This window comes from Hemitrygon akajei, chromosome 9, assembly GCF_048418815.1.
Source record: "Hemitrygon akajei chromosome 9, sHemAka1.3, whole genome shotgun sequence".
Classification (NCBI taxonomy): Eukaryota; Metazoa; Chordata; class Chondrichthyes; order Myliobatiformes; family Dasyatidae; genus Hemitrygon; species Hemitrygon akajei.
In genome coordinates, this window is record NC_133132.1 from 23129926 (window position 1) to 23150727 (window position 20802).

Genomic DNA, 20802 nt, shown 5'->3' on the forward strand with positions numbered 1-20802 from the left:
AGAGGGTGAGGCCACTCAAAGATAAAGAGGAGAACATTTGCTTGGTTGAGGAGAATATGAATGAGACACTTAATAGGTATTTTGCTTCAGTATCTATCAAGGAAAAGGACATGGAGGACTAGGTCAGTGCTGAGTGTATGAATAGCAGTCAAGGAGGAGGAAGTATTGGTCTCCTAATGAGCATTAAGGTGGATATGTCCCCAGGACCTGATGGGAATGACTCCAAATTATTGAAAGAGGCAAGAGACGAGACTGCTGGGGCCTTGACCAGCATCTTTGTGTCCTCTCTAGGCATCGATGAGGATTCAAAGGACTGGTGAATGGCTAATGTTGTCTATTTAAGATGGAAACAAGAGAAAATCCTGGGAACTATAGACCAGTAAGGCTCACATCAATTGCAAAGACATTGCTGGAGAAAATTCTCAGGAATAGGACATATGAACATTTGGAAACCCATCACCTCGTTAGGGAGAGGGAGTGCCAGCATGGCTTTGTGTGGGACACGTTGTGTCTTATCAACTTGACTGAGTTTTTTGACAAGGTGACAGGGAAGTGGATGTTGTCTGATACAGCTGATTGTGGAATAAAGGGAATTACAGAGGCATGAGAGGAGTTGGTCAGAATTGATTGCCGGCAGGGATGACGGCAGAGCAGCAATGGCTGGAATTTCTGGAAACAATTCAGAAGGCGCAGGATACATATATCCCAAACAGAGAAAAGTATTCTAAAGAAAAAATGACACAAAGGTGGCTAACAAGAGAAGTCTCTTGTGGCTAACAACAGAAGTCTAACAAGAGCTTTGGCTGTGAAGTCAAAGCCAACACAAAAGCCAAAGAGGGGGGCATATAATAGCACAAAAATTAGTGGGAAGGATTGGGAAGCTTTTAAAAACCAACAGAAGGCAACTAAAAAAAGTCATGAAGGTAAAGACGGAATATGAAAATAAGCTAGCCAGTAATATTAAATAAGATTTAATAGGAAGGATGTGGAAGCATTGGAAAGGGTACAGAGGAGATTTACCAAGATGCTGCCTGGTTTAGAGAGTATGGATTATGATCAGAGATTAAGGGAGCAAGTGCTTTACTCTTTGGAGAGGAGGATGAGAGGAGACATGATAGAGGTGTACAAGATATTAAGAGGAATAGATAGAGTGGACAGCCAGCGCCTCTTCCCCAGGGCACCACTGCTCAGTACAAGAGGACATGGCTTTAAGGTAAGGGGAGGGAAGTTCAAGGGGGATATTAGAGGAAGGTTTTTTACTCAGAGAGTGGTTGGTGCGTGGAATGCACTGCCTGAGTCAGTGGTGGAGGCAGATACACTAGTGAAGTTTAAGAGACTACTAGACAGGTATATGGAGGAATTTAAGGTGGGTGGTTATTTGGGAGGCACGGTTTGAGGGGAGGCACGGTTTGAGGGTCGGCACAACATCGTGGGCCGAAGGGCTTGTAATGTGCTGTACTGTTCTATGTAAGATACCAAAAGTTTCTTCAGATACATAAAGTATAAAGAGAGGCTAGAGTGGATATTGGACCACCGGAAGACGATGCTAGAGAGGTTGTAATGGGGGAACAATGAAATGGCAGATGAACTGAATAATTATTTTACATCAATCTTCACTAGCATATTGATAGAAGTCAGGAAGTGTGTGAAGTTACCACAAGGGAGGAAGCAAAAGGCTGGAGGAGCTTAGGAGAATCAATGGTACCTAACAGCAACTCCTTTGCTTGCATCTTTGGAAAAAGCTCTATTTCTATCTTTAGTATCTCTATTTTTTCACATTCAGGGTTCTTTTGAAGACCCTAACCTGGAATTACATGCTGACTACAGTTCTTAGCAGGAATGGGACCCACTTTCGGGAGTGGCCATTATTTGGCTTCAGTTGCCTTTGGAGGTCCAAGATTTTGTGGCTCTGGAGATGGGGGGTGCGGGGTGGGGTGGATTGGAGGTCAGTGTCTGGGCAGCAAATCAGTGTGTCTTGGGAGTCGGAAGATCTATGGCTGTGTGCCCAGAGACCTGAGATCTTTGGAAACAGAGATCAGAAAAAGCGATGCAATAGACTTTTAACATCATAAACCAGTGAGTTGTTTGTTATGTCTCCCCTCTCGCTGTGAAATGGAGACACCTCTTTCTCCCTTATTAGGGAGAGCGAGAGAGAGAGAGAGAGAGCCTGCAGTATGTCAAATACTGGGTGAACCAGTAGTCTTTGAAGTACTGCAAGTCTGTGTCTTTGTTGTTGCTTTGCTCATGCTTGAGTGCTCAGTGGCGGGTGCTGATGCTTTTTTTTGCTGGTGGGGGGAGGGGGGATCATTGCTTGCTGCCACTTACGCTTGGGAGGGAGGGGAAATGGGGGGGACTTTGGGGTTCTACCATTTAACTGTCATTTATTCTTTGGGGGCACGCCACTGTTTTTCATGGATAGTTGTGAAGAAAAAGCATTTCAGGATGTATATTGTATACATTTCTCTGACATTAAATGTACCTTTGAAACCTTTGAACTAGACAGAAAGTTCTTGGGAAACTGAAAGGTCTGAAGGTAGCTAGGTCACCTGGACCAAATGGTGTACATCCTAGAATTTTTGAAAGAGGTGGATGAAGAGATTGTGGAGGCATTAGTAATGTTCTTTCAATAATCACTAGATTCTGGAATGGTTCCGGGAAGACTGGAAAATTGCAAATGTCACTCCAAGGAGAGGCAGAAGACAAGAAACTATAGCCCAGTTAGTCTGACATCAGTGGTTGGTAAGATGTTGAAGTTGATTATTATGGAGTCAGCATGATTTCCTCAAGGGAAAATCTTGCCTGACAAGCAGGATAGACAATAGAGAATCAGTTATGTCCACTTGGATTTTCAGAAGGCCTTTGATAAGGTGCCACACGAGGCTGCTTAACAAACCATGAGTCCATGATATTACAGGAAATATTCTAGCATTATTAAAGCAAGATTCCAAGGTTGGAAAACTGAGCAGAGGTAGTGGGGACAAGCTCCCACTACCTAAAAGTGCTCCTCACTGCATGCGCCTCAAATAGCCGCTGACAACCAAGTCCAACTCCTGGCCTTCTCGTGTGGCTTAGCCTCTAAGCCCAGCGGAACTGTTTCTACTGACAGAAAAAGGGACGAAGGCAGGTCCTGGCACCTTAACACCAGTGCTTCTGGTAGATGGAGCTCATCAGCTTGGGAAGGCAGTCCATCTAAGAGAGGGAAAACCCTGATTTCAAACCTCCGCTGCCTTACGGCCATACCCACTCATGGGAAAGGCTTCGGGAGTAAACCCTGAGGACAAATCCGGAGCTGGAGTCCCTAAGGCAGTCCAATGTTACTTTCAACCTCACTCTGCTAACTCCTGTGACCTCACTGGTGCCAAGCTGTATCGGCCCTTGCCCTTCCCTTGGACAACATCAGTGGCGTGGAGAGGGGAGACTTGCTGCTTGGGCAACTGCCTGTCTTCCCAGGCCTGCGCCCTGGAGAGACTGAAGAAAGACTTTCCAGGCGAGACTAATGGATGCCATCCATCCATTAAAGCAGTGGCTGACTGGCAGAAGGCAAAGAGTAGGAATAAAGGGAGTCTTTTCTGGCCGGCTGCCAGTAACTAGTGGTGTTCCACAGAGGTCTGTGTTGGGACCGATTCTTTTTATGTTATTTGTTAATAATTTGGATGATGGAATTGATGGCTTTGTTGCAAAGTTTGCTGACGATATTAAGATAGGTGGAAAGACAAGTAGCCTTGATTAGAACAATGGGCAAAAAAGTGGCAGATGAAATACAGTACCAATAAATGTGTGGTCATGCGGGACTAGTGGGTCCTTGTGCAGGATTCCCTAAAGGTAAACTTTCCAGCTTGAGTCTGTTGTGAGGAAGGCCAATGCAATGTTAGCATTCATTTCAGGAGGACCAGAACATAAAAGCAAGGATGTAATGTTGAGACTTTATAAAGCACCAGTGTGGCCTAAATTGGAGTATTGTGAGCAGTTTTGGGCCCCTAATCTTAGAAAGGATGTGCTGAAACTGGTCAGAGTTCAAAGAAAGTTCACAAAAATGATTCCAGGATTGAAAAGTTTGTCACATGAAGAACGTCTGATGGCTTTGGGTCTGTATTCGCTGGAATTCACAAGAATGAGGGGTTACCTCATTGAAACCTAGAGAATGGTGAAAGGCCTTAATAGAGTGGATGTGGAGACGATGTTTCCTATGATAGGAGAGTTTAAGACCAGAGGAAACAGTCTCAGAATCAAGGGATGTCCTTTTAGAACTGAGATAAGGAGGGATTTCTTTAGCCAGAGAATGGTGAATCTGTGGAATTCTTTGCCGCAGGCAGATGTGGAGACCAAGTCTTTTTGCATATTTAAGACAGAGGTTGGTAGGTTCTTGATTGGTCAGGGCGTGAAGGGATACGGGGGGGGGGGGGGCATGGGGAAGAGGCAGGAGATTGGGGCTCAGGGAAAGATTGGATCAGCCATGATGAAATGGTGGAGCAGAATCGATAGGCCAAATTGCCTTAAGTTTGCTCCTATATCTTATGGTCAAAACTGATCGCAGGGGAACATGGTTCACTCTAGTATAAACACAATCTTTAAAACACATTAGAAGAGCAAGAACCTGAAATTGACTGGCATACTGCAGTATAAAAGAAGTCCAACGTGATAATCAGTGGTCATTTATCAACTGGCACAGTTTAACTATCTGCTAAACTAACCGGTAAAATTGAGCCTCGTTTTTTCTATTGTTAAAATGCTAGTAAATAATGTAAAAACATAAAATCTTCTCCCTCATCAGAAAAGCTACACCTTAACTGAGAATATACAGTTTTGCAGTGGGAAGTAGACAAATAGAAAGACATACTTGCATCAAAATGAAAATGTTATTCTCTTCACTTTTCTCATAAATACTTGCCAGTGTACAGCTTATAAAATTTAGTTGAAATTTTAAAAAAAACACAAAAATAGATTAAAAAAATCAAAAATAGTATAATAGCACAAAGGTTTAAATATATGAACACATACAAACAAGCTGGATAAACTCAGCAAGTCGGGCAGCATCCGTTGAAATGAGTAGTCAACGATTCAGGTCGAGACCCTTCGTCAGGACTGAAGAAGGAGGGGGCAGGGGCCCCATTAAGAAGGTGGGGGGAGGGTGGAAATCCAATCAGAGGAAAGATCAAGGGGTGGGGGAGGGGAAGCAGGGAGGGGATAGGCAGGAGAGGTGAAGAAGGAATCTAAGGGGAAAGCACTATGGGTAGTAGAAGGCAGAATCATGAGAGAGGTGATAGGCAGCTAGAAGAGGAGACAGAGCGAAAGTGGGATGGTGAAAGGCAGAGGGAGGGAATTACCGGAAGTTGGAGAATTCGATGTTCATACCAAGGGGCTGGAGACTACCTAGACAGTATATGAGGTGTTGCTCCTCCAACCTGAGTTTGGCCTCATCATGGCAGTAGAGGAGGCCATGTATAGACATATCCGAATGGGAATGTGAAGCAGAGTTGAAGTGGGTGGCAACCGGGAGATCCTGTCTGTTGTTGCGGATGGAACAGAGGTGCTCGATGAAGCGGTCCCCCAATCTGTGTCAGGACTCACCGATGTAGAGGAGGCCACACCGGGAGCACTGGATACAATAGATTATCCCAAAAGACTCACAAGTGAAGTGTTGCCTCAGCTGGAAGGACTGTTTGGGGCCCTGAATGGTGGTAAGAGAGGAGGTGTAGGGACAGGTGTAGCACTTGCGCTTACAGGGATAAGTACCAGGTGGGAGATCTGTGGAGAGGGACGTGTGGACCAGGCAGTCGCAGAGGGAAAGATCTCTACGAAAAGCAGAGAGGGGTAGAGAGGGAAAGATGTCCTTAGTGGTGGAGTCCCATTCCTTGATCTTTCCTCTGATTGGATTTCCACCCTCCCCCCACATTCTTTATGGGGCCCCTGCCCCCTCCTTCTTCAGTCCTGACGAAGGGTCTCGGCCCGAAACGTTGACTGCTCATTTCAACCAATGCTGCCCGACCTGCAGAGTTCATCCAGCTTGTTTGTATGTGTTGATTTGACCACAGCATCTGCAGTATACTTTGTGTTTAAATATATGAGATGTTCAGAAATATATAAGATAGTGATGAGAGGGCATTCAGGATCAAGATAAAGCAGCTTGTTGTCTGGTGTCATAGCAACAAACTTACACCCAACGTTAGTAAGACCAAACAGCTGATTGTGGACTTCATAACAGGTAGAATGAGGGGATAAAGGCCAATCCTCAGAGGATTCAGAAGTGGAGAGAATGAGCAATTTCAAGTTCCTGGGTGTCAATATTTCTGAGGGCCTAACCTGGTCACAACATATTGATGCAGCTATAAAGAGGCAAGACAGTGGCTATACTTCATTAGGATTTTGAGAGATTTGGTTTATCACCTAAAACACTCAAAAACGTCTACAGATATACCGTGGAGATCATTCTGATTGGCTACATCAGCATCTGGTATGGGGGGGGGGGGGGGGGGCTACAGCACAGGATCAAAATAAGTTGCAGAAAGTTGTAAAATTAGTCAGCTCCATCATGGGTACTAGCCTCCATAGTATCCAAGATATCTTCAAGGGGTGGTTCCTCAGGAAGGCAGCATCCATCATTAAGGACCCCCCCTACAATCCAGGACATGCCCCATTCTTATTGTTACCATCAAGGAGGAGGTACGGAAGCCTGAGGCACGCACTCAGTGGTTCAAGAACCTCTGCTATCGATTTCTAAATCACATTGAACCCATGAACACGAATTCGCTCCTTTTTTTTTTATTTATTTCTATTTTTTTGACTACCTATTTAATATACAATGAGTTACTTTAATTCAGTTTTTTCTACATTCATCATGTATTGCATTGTACTGCTGCCACTAGGTTAACAAACTTCACAACATATGCCAGTGATGTTAAACCTGATTCTGATATACTGTATCATACAATAAGTTTGATAACACAATATTACAATGTAACTGATACTCATACTGAATTGGGAAAACAAACCCATTATTTTGTTGTGTACATTTAATGTGTACTGTTTATGTATCCAGAACTGAATGCTGTGGAAAAGCAAAAGTACAAACATCAAAACCTAAATTGCTTGAGATACAGATTAAAAACAGCAAGTTTGTTTTCCCTTTTCATTGAGCAAACTGGGTGAGGGTTTTAAATCTGGGCCAATAGTACTGGAACCAGCAATGTAGAAAAGAGTAAGGAAACAGGCAAACAAGGACACAGCAGAATGACAGCACCAAGCCTGTGTTTCACAAGCCTGCAAAGAATGTGAGGAGACAAACATGGTAAATAAAGAGCAAGAGAACGTGAAGGGAGAAAGCAGGAAAATAGATGGAATTATATGCAATATTGTTAAACTGACAAGCTAGATAATAAATTTTTTTAAAAACAGACATGGGAATGTTCATGCTAACCATGTGGTAAATGAGATGTTAACTAAATAGAATTGGGGTTGAAGAGATCCAGTTTTGGTTCATAATATTGCATTCACAGTAGAAAAAGTGGAACTTACATCTGGTGGTTAGAAGAACAAGAATTGTATGTAACACAGCAAAGAAAACAAAGTATTGTATTAAAATGATCATTAGGCTACAGGTTGGGAAAAACAACATAATAAATGGACTATGTCCAGTACCACCAATAAACATTACATAACTTCCCAATGTGTGAAATTTATACAGAACACTGAGATGTGACTGGGTGGGGTGGGTTGAACTAAGGTAAAGATTCTGCAAGTAGTTTTGAAGGAGTGAAGTAAGCTAGCATCTTGAAGTGTACAGTCACAAAGCAAAGGGATTTAGAGAAAGAAATTGAAAGGGAGCCAAAGCCAAAAACTTAAAGCAGATTGTGTACAAAGATGTGGAAGTAGGAATTGGATTTAGGCAATTCACTGAGTTTATTGATTTTGAATTTAAAGGACACATATTGTCCAGGTGATAAGAAATCAGTGTTGGTTACCTCAGGACAAGATCCAGTGAAAAAGCTCAAAGAACGATGATGTTGTGGCCATCACAGAGAGAAACTATGATGTTGTGGCCATTACAGAGACTCACATGACTCAGGGCCAGGAATGGCTGTTGAGTGTGCCAGGCTTTACATGGTCCAAAAAAGACAGGGAGGGAGGCAAAAGAGGTGGGGGCATGGCACTGCTGATCAGAGACAGTGTCACAGCTGTAGAAAAGGAGGAAGTCATGGAGGGATTATCCACTGAGTCATTGTGGGTGGAAGTCAGAAACAAGAAGGGGACAATAACTCTATTAGATGTTTTTAATAGACCCCCCCCCCCCCAAATAGGAACAAAGACTTGAGGGACAGATTCTGGAATCACAGTAATAGGGTTGTTGTGATGGGTGATGGAAACATAGAAAACCTACAGCACAATACAGGCCCTTCAGCCCACAAAGCTGTGCCGAACATGTCCGAACCTTAGAAATGACTAGGGTCACCCATAGCCCTCTATTTTTCTAAGCTCCATGTACCTATCCAAAAGTCTCTTAAAAGACCCTATCGTATCTGCCTCCACCACCATTGCTGGCAGCCCACTCCACGCACTCACTCTCCGAGTAAAAAAACTTATCCCTGATGTCTCCTCTGTACCTGCTCCCCAGCAACTTAAACCTGTGTCCTCTTGTGGTAACCATTTCAGCCCTGGGAAAAAACTCTGACTATCCACACGATCAACGCCTCTCATCATCTTATACACCTCTATCAGGGCACCCCTCATCCTCCGTCGCTCCAAGGAGAAAAGGCCGAGTTCACATTCTCATAAGGCATGCTCCCCAATCCAGGCAACATCCTTGTAAATCTCCTCTGCACCCTTTCTATGGCTTCCACATCCTTCCCGTACTGAGGCGACCAGAACTGAGCACAGTACTCCAAGTGGGGTCTGACCAGGGTCCTATATAGCTGCAACATTACCTTTTGGTTCCTAAATTCAATTCTGTGATTGATGAAGGCATGATATTAACTTTTCTAATATTGACTGGCGTCTCCTTAGCACAAGTGGTTTAGATGGGGTGGAGTTGGTTAGGTGTGTTCAGGAAGGTTTCCTGACACAATATGTCAACTAGAGGAGAGTCTGTACTTGATCTGGTTTTGGGAAATCAACCTGGTTAGGTATCAGATCTCTCAGTGGAAGAGTATTTTGGAGCTCTATCTCCTTTACCATAGCGCTGGAGAGGGATAGGAGCAGGCAATTTGGGAAAACATTTGATTGGGGTAGGGGGAAATATGATGCTATTAGGCAGAAACTTGGGAACAAATTGGGATGTTATCAGGGAAATGCACAGCAGAAATGTGGCAAATATTCAGGGAACATCTGCATAGTATTCTGCATAGGTAAGTTCCATTGAGGCAGGGAAAGGATGGTAGGGTAAAAGAACCATGGGGTACAAAGGATGTAGAATATCTAGTTAAGAAGAAAAGCTGTTAGTTAAGAAGAGAAGGTTCAAGAAACTAGGTACCTTTAGAGCTCCAGAAAATTACTAGGGTGCCAGGAAGGAGCTGAAGAATGAAATTAAGAGAGCCAGAAGGGACCTTGGCCAACAGGATTAAGGAACCCCCCCCTCCCCCCCCCTCCCACACACAAGGCATTCTACAAGTATGTAAAGAGCAAGAGGATGAGCAGTGTGAATATAGGACAAATCAGGAGTGGGAGTGGAAACACGTGCTTGGAGCTGGAGGAGGCAGCGGAGGTATTGCTTTGGTATTCACCAGTGAAATGGACCTTGGCAATCGTGGGGATGGCTTAAAGTGGACTGAAATGCTTGAGTACAAAGACATTAAGAAAGAGGATGTGCTGGAGCTTTTGAAAGGTATTAAGTTATACAAGTCATCAGAACTGGATGAAATATACCCCAGGCTATTGTGCGAAGTGAGGGAGGAGATTGCTGAGCTTCTGGTGATGATTTTTGCATTATCAATAGGTACAGGAAAATTACCAGAGGATTGGAAGGTTGTAAACATTGTTTGCTTGTTCAAGAAAGGGAGTAGAGATAACCCAGGAAGTTATAGACCAGTGGTGGGCAAGTTGTTGGAGAAGATCCTGAGAGGCAGGATTTATGAGTATTTGGGAGAGACATAATCCAATTAGGGATAGTCAGCATGGCTTTGTCAAGGGCAGGTCATGTCTTATGAACCCAACTAAATTCTTTGAGGATGTAACAAAACACACTAATGAAGGTAGAGCAGTGGATGTAGTGTATATGGATTTCAGTAAGGCATTTGATAATGTTCCCCATGCCAGGGTCATTCAGTAAGTGGGGCAGTATGAATCCAAGGAGACCTTGCTTTGTGGATCCAGAATTGTGGATTCCCCATAGAGGCAAAGGGCGATTGTGGATGGTTCTTATTCTGCATGGAGAATGGTGACCAGTGGTGTTCCGGGGCATCTGTCCTGGGTCACCTCTCTTTGTGATTTTTATAAATGACCTGCATGAGGAAGTAGAAAGGTAAATTAGTTTGGGGGGTTGTTAGAGGTTACAGCAGGACATCTATAGGATGCAGAACTGAACTGAGAAGTGGCAGATGGAGTTCAACCCAGTTAAGTGTGAAGTGGTTCACTTCGGTAGATTAAATTTGAAAACAGAATATAATATTAATGGTAAGACTCTTGGCAGTGTGGAGGATCAGTGAGATTTCGGGTTCCATGTCCTTCAGACACTCAAAGCTGCTGCGCAGGTTGACAGTGTTGTTAAGAAGGCGTATGGGGTTTTGGTATTCATCAACCATGGGATTGAGTTCAAGAGCCATGAGGTAATGTTACATCTATACAAGACCTTGATCAGACCCCACTTGGAGTACTGTGTTCAGTTCTGGTCACCTCATTACAGAAAAGATGTAGATGCTATAGAGAGAGCGCAGAGGAGATTTACAAGGATGTTGCCTCGATTGGAAAGTATGCCTTATGAGAATAGGTTGAGTGAACTTGGCCTTTTCTCCTTGGAATGACAGAGGATGAGAGGTGGCCTGATAGATGATGAGAGAGGCACTGATCGTGTGGATAGCTAGAGGCGTTTTCCTCAGGGCTAATATAAGGGGACATAGTTTTAAGGTGCTTGAAAGTAGGTACAAGAGGGATGTCAGAGGTAGGATTTTCCACACAGAGAGTGGTGAGTGCATGGAATGCACTGCCAGTAAAGGTGGTAGAGGCAGATACAAAAGGGTCTTTTAAGAGACTCTTTGATAGATATGTGGAGCTGTAGGGAAATTCTAGGCAGCTTTTCAAGTAGGTTACAAGGTCGGCACAACATTGTGGGCCGAAGGGGCTGAAATGTGCTGTAGATTTTCTATGTTCTATGTAGCCCAAAGATGATAGATGTGTGGCTGTATGTTTTAGCAGTAGAGGGTACCTTAAGCACAGAGGCAGTTGCAAAAGCAGTAACAGGTGTATTGGCTTAATTTTATCAATGAAACCTATTTAATGATAGAACCAAATAAAGAGCATGGCGAGCATATTCACAGCATAAGCTATTATGGGAGGGTAGCAATAAAATAAAGACGTTACCCTCAAACAGAAGGTACTTCATAGCTTCTAACACAAATCCGAAAGCACAGGCAAAGAACACCATTTAATTACATGCAGCTCTAAAGTCTTTTCTATTATTGATTTATGGAAATCAACAGCTAACTTTCCCCAAAACAAAAAAAAAGTTCCCTTTCAAAGGCACCTATTTTCCTATGAAATCACTGCCTTCCTGAGAGCTTACCCTCTCAGGTTTTCAGCGTTCTACATCTTTTCCTTCAATGTGCTTCCTTTACCTGTAAAGGAATTCCATGCATTATCCAAACCATTACTGGTTCACTAATTGTTCCACACTTCATTCTTTAAACCAATCGCAATGCTTTACACTCTGTGTAATGGTTTAACTACTGACTCACAACTTTCAGTGGAGCAATAAAGCATACATCTTCATAAGTCTAATGGCAGTTGCTGTGTATGTATATCTAATGATGCCTCTGGACACATCTTCAGTGATGAATCACCGGGTGTTTCAGGCCTTTCAACATCATACACCCTCCTCCAGGTGACCCAGCCAGGGCTGAGCAGACCCCAGCCTGTGTCCAGATGGCTAGCTACTTATGACTCCATGGCTCCCCCCTTTTGAGCCATAGCCTGAGGCCCTCTCTGCCGAATCAGTGGTCCTGCAGAAGGATCTCCTCTTCCTCTCTCCCTCGATGCCCAAATTGCTGAAGGCTCTGGCTAAGGGACGGGCCGCGAATCCCCTACAACCAACCTCCACTGGGAGACACCTCGCTCTCCATCCAGCCTGCTGACAGTTGCCGACCAGTCCTGCATACTTGGAGAGCTTCCTTCCAAACAATCTTCCCATGGGACTGTCAGCTCCAGCAGCAAGCACCCCTTGCTTAGTAAACTCAGACTTAAGTTCCAGTTCAACATCGCAGGCACAGCCATCCCAACCATCACAGAAAAGCCAATCAAGAGCTTAGGTAAGGTTTTTGACAGCTCTTTAAGGAACACGACATCCATTCAGTCAACCTGCACCAAGTTGGATGGCTGGCTGAAATCTGTGGACAAGTCTGGCCTACCTGGGAAGTTTAAAGCCTGGGTGTATCAGCATGGCATTCTTCCCAGAATCCTGTGGCCCCTCCTCATCTGTGCAGTTCTGATCTTGACAGTCGAAACCTTAAAGAGGAGGGTTCAGGAGATGGCTAGGGCGGCCAAAGAGTCTGAGCAGTATCGCACTCTATGGACACCACAACAAACTGAAACAGCCCTTCAAATCCTTGGAGGAAGAATTCAAGGTAACAAGAGCCAGAGAAGTGGTACCGTACAGGGACTCAAGTGATCCGAAGGTGGCTAGAGCGGGAATACAAGTGAGGACAAGCAGGAAGTGGAGGGCAGAGGAAGCTGTTCAGGAAGCAGCGGCAAGGTTGCGTCACAGGAGACTGGTGGGAGTGGTCACACGAGGCCGAACTGGGCTAGGATCCTTTCCAATCCCCCAAATGGACACCATCAGAAGGAAGGAAAGGCGCCACCTAAATTCAGGAGGAGCTGAGAGCAGCAGTGGAGGAGAGGAGAATCTGCAAGGCAGTGGGAATGAAGCAACAGGGAGCTTGGACAAGATGGGAGAATGCGGTTGAGAAGAAAGTGACCTGGGCAGAGCTTTGGAAAGCCAAACCACACCACATCCAATTTCTCATCCAGGCAGTATATGATGTGCTTCCAAGCCCATAAAACCTGTACACATAGGGCAAGGCAGAGTCATCTGCATGCTCACTGTGCTCCAAGTGAGGGACTCTGGAGCACATCCTCAGCAGCTGCACAAGGGCACTTGGTGAGAGACGGTACCGATGGAGGCATGATCAGGTCCTGAAGACCATCGCTGAAGCCATCAGCGCAGGAGTGGAGTGGGCAAAGTGGTCCTGATCTTGCATTTTGTCTTTGAAGGTTTCATGATGAAAGCACCACACCATCAAAAACTGACCATAACCTCTACCCTCAATTAAACTATTAAAGTAAATCTATCCCCAACAAACTGCTTCCTCTTTCATGCCAAACCATTTCCACATCTTAAGGCCTAAAGTTCCATAGCCAGCCAAGCCAATCCCGGCAATTCACTAAAACCAGGCATCTACCACTGCTGCTTTTATCTATCTAATGCTTTTAAAACAGAAAAGCTTTTCAAAGTACTTCACAGGTGCACTGTCAAACAAACGTGACACCACCACATAAGGCAATATCAGGAAATGATCACTGAGGTGGACCTTAAGGAATATATTAAAAAGAGACGTGGAGAGGTCTAGGGGGAGCAACTCTCAATTCAAAGTCTTGGCATCAGGTGGCGAATGGTTGAGTCGAGAGTCCAGACGTAGATGGGAATTAGAAACTGTGGATGGTTGTGTGTTAGGGCAGATAAAAGAAAAAGCAGAGGATCATGGGAAGTCCTTAAAACAAGGAGGAGAATTTTAAAAACATGCCTTTGTAAGACCAGAGATATTTTAAGCAAGCAAACAACTGGGATGGAGAGGGGATCCAGCAAAGGTTGGCACCAATGATATAAATGAGCTCAAGCTAATGGAGAGTGGAAAATCAGTCGTCTGACTTGACAGTATTTAAATACATAGTCAAATCCAAGGTATCAAAGGCACTATTGGGAAATTCAGTTAAAAAAAAAGTTAAAAGAGGGTCAGAGATCAGCAGCAACATGGAATTCAAAGGAGATGATCTGGTGATAAAGTGATCTGTTAATAATGTCCTCTGAATGAAACTCGACAAATGTTGCTAATGGTTTAGTTCAACTAGACAGTGGTCAACATAGAAAGATAGAAACAGTACAACAAAGACCAACACCAAGACTGAATATTTCAGCTTCTGTTAGCCCACTCCCTCTTTGTCCTTTCTCTCTCCTACTGATCTACCTAGGTCCCCTCACAAACCCTTTCTATCCAAATCACCACTCCAACCTCCTAGCACCCATTTTCTTCCCATCATCCATATACTCCCCCATCCTCTCCATCCCTCAACTTCTCTGGTTCCACTTTTCACCTTCCTTTCTCATCATATTCCATATCCCACATTGCCCCACTTAACATCTCCAAGCCTCTATTTTGATCTCTTCATCCCCCACCTTAGAGTCAGTCAACTCTTCCACACTTGGATCTACCTACATAGAGCTGTGGATATACAGTGCCTATAAAACTTCACTTGGAAGCTTTCATATTTTATTGTTTTACAACATTGAAATACAGTGGATTTAATTTGACTTTTTTTTGACACTGATCAACAGAAAAGAATTTGTGTCAAAGTGAAAACAGATCTCTACAAAAATTAATTACAAATATAAAACACAAAATAATTGATGTATAATTACTCACCCCCTTCAGGTCAGTATTTAGTGGATGCAACTTTGGCAGCAATTACAGCCTCAAGTCTATGTGGATAGGTCTCTTATCAGTTTTGCACATTTGGACCCTGCAATTTTTCCCCATTCTTCTTTACAAAACTGCTCAAGCTCTGACAGATTGCATAGAGATTGTGAGTGAACAGCCCTTTTCAAGTCCAGCCACAAATTCTCAATTGGATTGAGGTTTGAACTTCGACTTGGTCACTCTAGGACATTAACTTTGTTGTTTTTAATCCGTTCCTATGTTGCTTTGGCGTTATGCTTGGGGTCATTGTTTTGCTGGAAAACAAATCCTCTCCCAAATCACCGTTCTCTTGCAGACTACATCAGGTTTTCCTCCAGGATTTCCCTGTGTTTTGCTGCATTCATTTAACCCTCTACCTTCACAAGCCTTTCAGGGCTTGCTGCAGTGAAGCATCCCCACAGCATGATACAGTCACCACCAACTTCATGGCAAGGATGATGTGTTTTTGATTATGTGTACTGTTTAGTCTGATAGCCAAAAAGCTCAGTTTTAGTTTCATCAGACCATAGAACCATCTTCCAACTGACTTCAATCTCCCACATTCCTTCTGGCAAACTCTAGTTGAGATTTCATGTGAGCTTTTTTTAAACAGTGGCTTTTTCTTTGCCACTCTCCCATAAAGCTGCGACTGGTGAAGCACCCGGGCAACAGTTGTTGCATGTGTAGTCTCTCTCATCTCATCCACTGAAGCTTGTAACTCCTCCAGAATTATCATAGGTCTCATGGTAGCCTCCCCCACTACCTTATTTTTCATAGGGTTGCTTGGCATATTCTTTTGTTTTCGTGGTGTAGTTTTTGCCAGGATACTGACTCACCAGCAGCTGGACTTTACAGATACAGGTGTATTTTAACTACAATCAGTTGAAACACCTTGACTGTACACGGAGATTTCCATTTAGCTAATTATGTGCCTTCTAGAACCAATTGGCTGCACTAGTGATGATTTGGTATGTCATATTAAAGGGGGTGAATTCTTATGCAAACAATTATTTTGTGTTTTATATTTGTAATTAATTTTTATTACTTTGTAGACATCTTTTTTTTTACTTTTGACACAAAAGCATCTTTTTTCTGTTGATCAGAGTCCACTGTGATTCCATGTTGTAAAACAGTAAAACATGAAAACTTCCAAGGGGGGTGTTGAATACTTTTTACAGGTACTGTAGTTCAGTTCATCATGACAACCATCCTCCCATCCATGGATTCTATCAATACTTCCCATTGCCTTGGGAAAGTACTCAGCATAATCAAGGACCTCGCCCACTCCAGTCAATTCTCTTTCTCCCCCACTTCCGTCAGGCAGAAGGTACTATTGTTTGAAAACACACAGCACCAGACCCAAGGACCGCTTTTATCTCATTGTTATAAGACTCTCGATGGATCTGTCCCACATCTCTCTAGACCAGGTCATAGGCCTTGCAGCTTATTGTCTTACTGCAGTTTACCTTTTCTGTAACCATAACACTACATTCTCCAAATTATTATTGCTTTCCCTGCTTTTCTACCTCAATATACCCAAGTTGAAATTATCTGTACGCATGGCATACAAAACAAAGTTTTTCACTGTATCTTAGTATATGGGATAATAATTCGCTGATTACCAGTCACCTATTATCTACCAGCTCTTGCCCCACTCCTCATTTTTCCCCTCTTTATACTGGCTATGTCCTCTCTACTCTTTCAGTCCAGATGAAGGGTCTCAACCTGAATCAATGATTGTCCAGTTCCTGCCATAGATGCTGCCTGACCCACTGAGATCCTCTATTAGCCCATTTTTTGGTATAGGGTGCCAATAGGCAGAAACTATGGCAAAGAAACAAACTGCCTAGGATTGAAATGGTATAAAGTTGATAATCACTGGCATATCTGTGCTAACTGTCCAGGAACAAATGTTGAAATGCCATTACAGATGCTTCTTTAGTGAAGACTGGACCATAAAGAAGGGTCCAACTTGGGTGGACATGGGAGAAGAGTAAATGGCACTGTATGTTCAATCATGATAAATTTGCCTAAAATCAATGTCCTGGTAAATTACACTGCAGTTTCCAGCCTCAAGTTTTCTTTCCAATGCCAACATCACTGTAGAGTATGGCCAACACCTAATCAAATTATTATTAATTATTTCTAAATACCTTACACCAAAGGCAATGAAATCACAAAATTTAAAGGAGGCAATTACAATTAAATCAAAGATTGGAAGCCAAAAACTCTCTAATTTCCAATATCCATATACATATACATGCAAACCAACTCCTTTAACCAAGAAACACAAGTAGCCAAAAGCCTTTAACATTTGAGGTGAATAGAATTCAGTAATTGAAGAATAAAGCCAAATTCTACAATAATTCTCTGTCAATGTCAATAGGGAATCACATTTTATTGCAATTCTGAACTTCAACTGAAAAGTTACTCAAACATTTAAAAGATACTTTAGGGCAAAATCTCTACAATCACCTTCCCCTGTTCTAATTAATTATTAGCAGTTAATATAACCAATTAAATATGTTTAAGTAATAGCCAAACTACTCACTCTTTGATAACCCTAAGCATGAATGTGGGTTCGGCAAGCATTGCCCTTCCTAAATTGATCTTGAGAACCAGCTATTTTCTTGAACTGGTGTATTCATTTTGGTGAAAGTTCCTTCAGTTGTATGGAACAACAGTCCAGAATTTAGCTCGAGCAACAATGAAGGAAGTATTTTAAGATGGTGACCCGGAGGGCTAACTGCAAGTTCCCATATGCCTGCAGCCTGGCTGGATAAGTAACTGCCCTAAACAAGCATACAGAACTGGGTTTCCCTTCCTCCACTATTCACACTGCACTCATCCACACCTCCTCTATTTCTCAAACATCCACACTCACCCCATCTTCCCACTGCCTCACCTACCACTCCATGACCCTCTGCATTCAACTCATCAACTTCCACAATCTTCAATGGGACCCTACCCCAAACGCACCTTTACCCCCTCCCTCCCACCCTCTCCTATCCACAGGGATCACCTTCTCCATTATTCCCTTGTCCATTCATCCTTCGCCAGTAATCTCACTCCTGACACATACCCCTGCAAGGGACAGAAAATGCTGCACATGCCCATTTACCTTCTCTTTTACTGTCAACCTGGACCCCAAAACATCCTTCCAGATGAGGCAACACTTCACCTGCAAACCTATTGGGATTGTCTACCATTGACGCTACATTGGTGAAACCTGATGAAAATTGGGGAATCACTTTATCAAGCACCTGCACTCCATCCGCCAAGATCAGAATTTCCCACTTTAATTCCTAACCCCGCTCCATGAGACTGCTCTCAGAGTAGGTGAACAGCTCATATTGTCTGGGTAACCTGCAACTTGATGGCATGAACCTTGATTTACCCAGTAGCCCAACATGTACTGTGATGAAATTCTCTGGCAAAAATTAACTCCTGCCTGAGCAAAGGCCTGAACATGTTGTAATTTGCCTTCTGCCACAATAGACCTACAGTGGACGCAATCTCACTGGCTCTCTACTCGGCTTTGGGGCACCCAGACAACAGCAAAACATATGTCAGGCTCCTGCTTATTGATAGTTTTGTATTTAATACCATCATCCCCTCAGTACTAATCAACAAGCTTCAAAAGCTGGCCCATTACGCCTTCTGCAACTGGATTCTCAACCTCCTCAGGAAACCACAGTCAGGGCAGATCAATAATAACATCTTCTTGCTGACAGTCAAGGATGTGTGTTTACCCATTGTTCTACTCTTTCTATACTCAAGATTGTGTGGCTAGCTCAAACACCATCTATAAATTCACTAATGACACCACTGTTACTGGCAGAATCTTGGATGGTGATAAGGTGTACAGCAATGGTGTCACAAGAACCTTGCACTGAATGCTAGCATGACCAAAAAAATGACTGTGGACTTCAGAAAGGGGAAGTCAGAAGAACACACACCAGTCTTTATTGAGGGGTCACTAGTGGAAAAGATGAGCACTACAAGTTCCTCGATATCAACAATCTTGGAGGATCTACCTTAGGCCCAACACATTGATGCAATCATGAAGAACGCACACCAACTGCTCTGCTTCATTCAGAGTTTGAGATTTGGTTTATCACCAAAGACTCTAGCAAATTTCCACAAATATACAGCGTAGAGCATTTTGACTGGTTGCATCACTGCTTGGTACAGAAGCTCCTATGCATAGGATCAACAGGATGCAAAGGATTACAGACTCAGCTATCTCTACCACAGGTGCAATTGACTCACTGATGAGCAAAACGTCGCACCGATCAATCTCTAATTGTGGCACGAGTTCATCCAACTTATTCACAATTGAGAAAATCTTCAAGAGATGATGCCTCAAGAGGGAGGCATCCGTCATTAAAGACCCTCACCATCCAGGACCTGCCCTCTCCACATTTCTACCAGGTAAAGGACCCTGAATCCCCAAACTCAATGTTTTAGGAACAGCTTCTTCCTTTCCGCCATCAGATTTCTAAAAGCTCCATAAACCCACAAGCACCACTTCCTCATTCCTCTTTTGCATTTTTTGTACTACACTGCTGCCACAAAACAAATTTCACAACATATGTCAGTAATGATAAATTTGATTCTTATTTCAATTGTGATTCCGCCTTGATCTTTGCTTTGCAAATTTGCAAATGGTAAAGAGGCTTTAGGGTGTCAGTAGGTAAATCAATGAATGCCCAACCTCTGACCTGCTCTGTTTATATGATTGGTCTGATTAAGTTTGAGTTTAATGTCAAGGTAATCACTCAAGATGTTAAGGATGAAGTACTCAGCATTCTCAGAATGCCAAGAATTTTATGGCAAGACTCTCTCTCTCTCTCTCTCTCTGTCTCTCTCTCTCTCTCTCTCTGGACATGTTCATTGCTTGGCACTTTTGGATTCTGAAATCAGCAAAAGCCCAAAAATAACAATAAAAGTCACAGAATCGGAAAATAGCAAACACAAAGCATGCGCAAGTGGCTAAAATAACTGCAGCATATAAAATCTGTTTTAATTCAAATTATGTCTGCAGGAATCACCACAAAACTATTGTAATGGGTACCTGCTGTGTTTTATGAAAGAAAAGTATTTTGAGGCCTAAGCCAGAGAACCAGAAGCAAGGGCTAGTGTGGCATCATTCAGTGCAAGCTTATTTTGCTAGAATATTTCTTTTAATGACACTGAATGCAGCCAAACTGCACTTCATACAAATGCAAGCAAAGCAGCAAACACTTAAAGAAGCCATCAACAATCCAAGCAAGCACTGCAAAGAAACCTCATTCCCATCATTTTAAGAAAGCTAGACAGCAGCCATATTGCCCATTTTCCTATACACCATCACCCAGTGTTGAGCAATTAACAGAATTCACCACGATGATTGCCCAATTATTATCCACCTCCCAAGTTTGTCATTATAACAAGAAAAATACCATCAATTGAAGCCTGCTGATGGGGGATTTTACGTTTGACGTAATCGTGGTCAGTCGGAGTGGCTGTGTAAGGTGGGGATGTCAGACCTGGACCCGAGGTAAGGTTTCCTTGACCTTGCATGGTTCCAACGGAAGAATGGGAATCATCATCATTTGTACAGGACTTTTCCCTAAAGAAGAGAGAAGAGAATAAAAGGGATGTCATGACATAGCTCTCCATAATAATCACTATTCATCATCTAAATATTTTCATTTTGAAAAAGGAATAGAAATATCTAACACTGCACATTGTGGTACAACAGCCATAGCCAAGGGAATGGCATAAAAACTGTAATGCCAGATCCCTATCTGTAGGTGCCACTGAAGTGCTATGAATGCAACTACCAGGTTGTACAATGCAACTGTCTAGGCTTTGCTAGATTCAAAGTTCAAAGTTAATTTATTATCAAAGTATGTCTATGCCACCATATACTACTCTGAGAATCATT

The 20802-nt window shown here is 43.1% G+C and overlaps 1 protein-coding gene across 2 annotated transcripts in view; it reads right to left on the reverse strand.

Annotated features, from left to right (window-relative positions):
• cabin1 (calcineurin binding protein 1) overlaps nt 1-20802 on the reverse strand; it is a 564595-nt gene that overhangs the window by 365416 nt on the left and 178377 nt on the right. For both annotated transcript variants that reach the window (XM_073055615.1, XM_073055613.1), the window contains exon 26: nt 20315-20484. In XM_073055615.1, coding sequence (XP_072911716.1) covers nt 20315-20484 — 170 coding nt within the window. The remainder of the gene's footprint in view (nt 1-20314; nt 20485-20802) is intronic.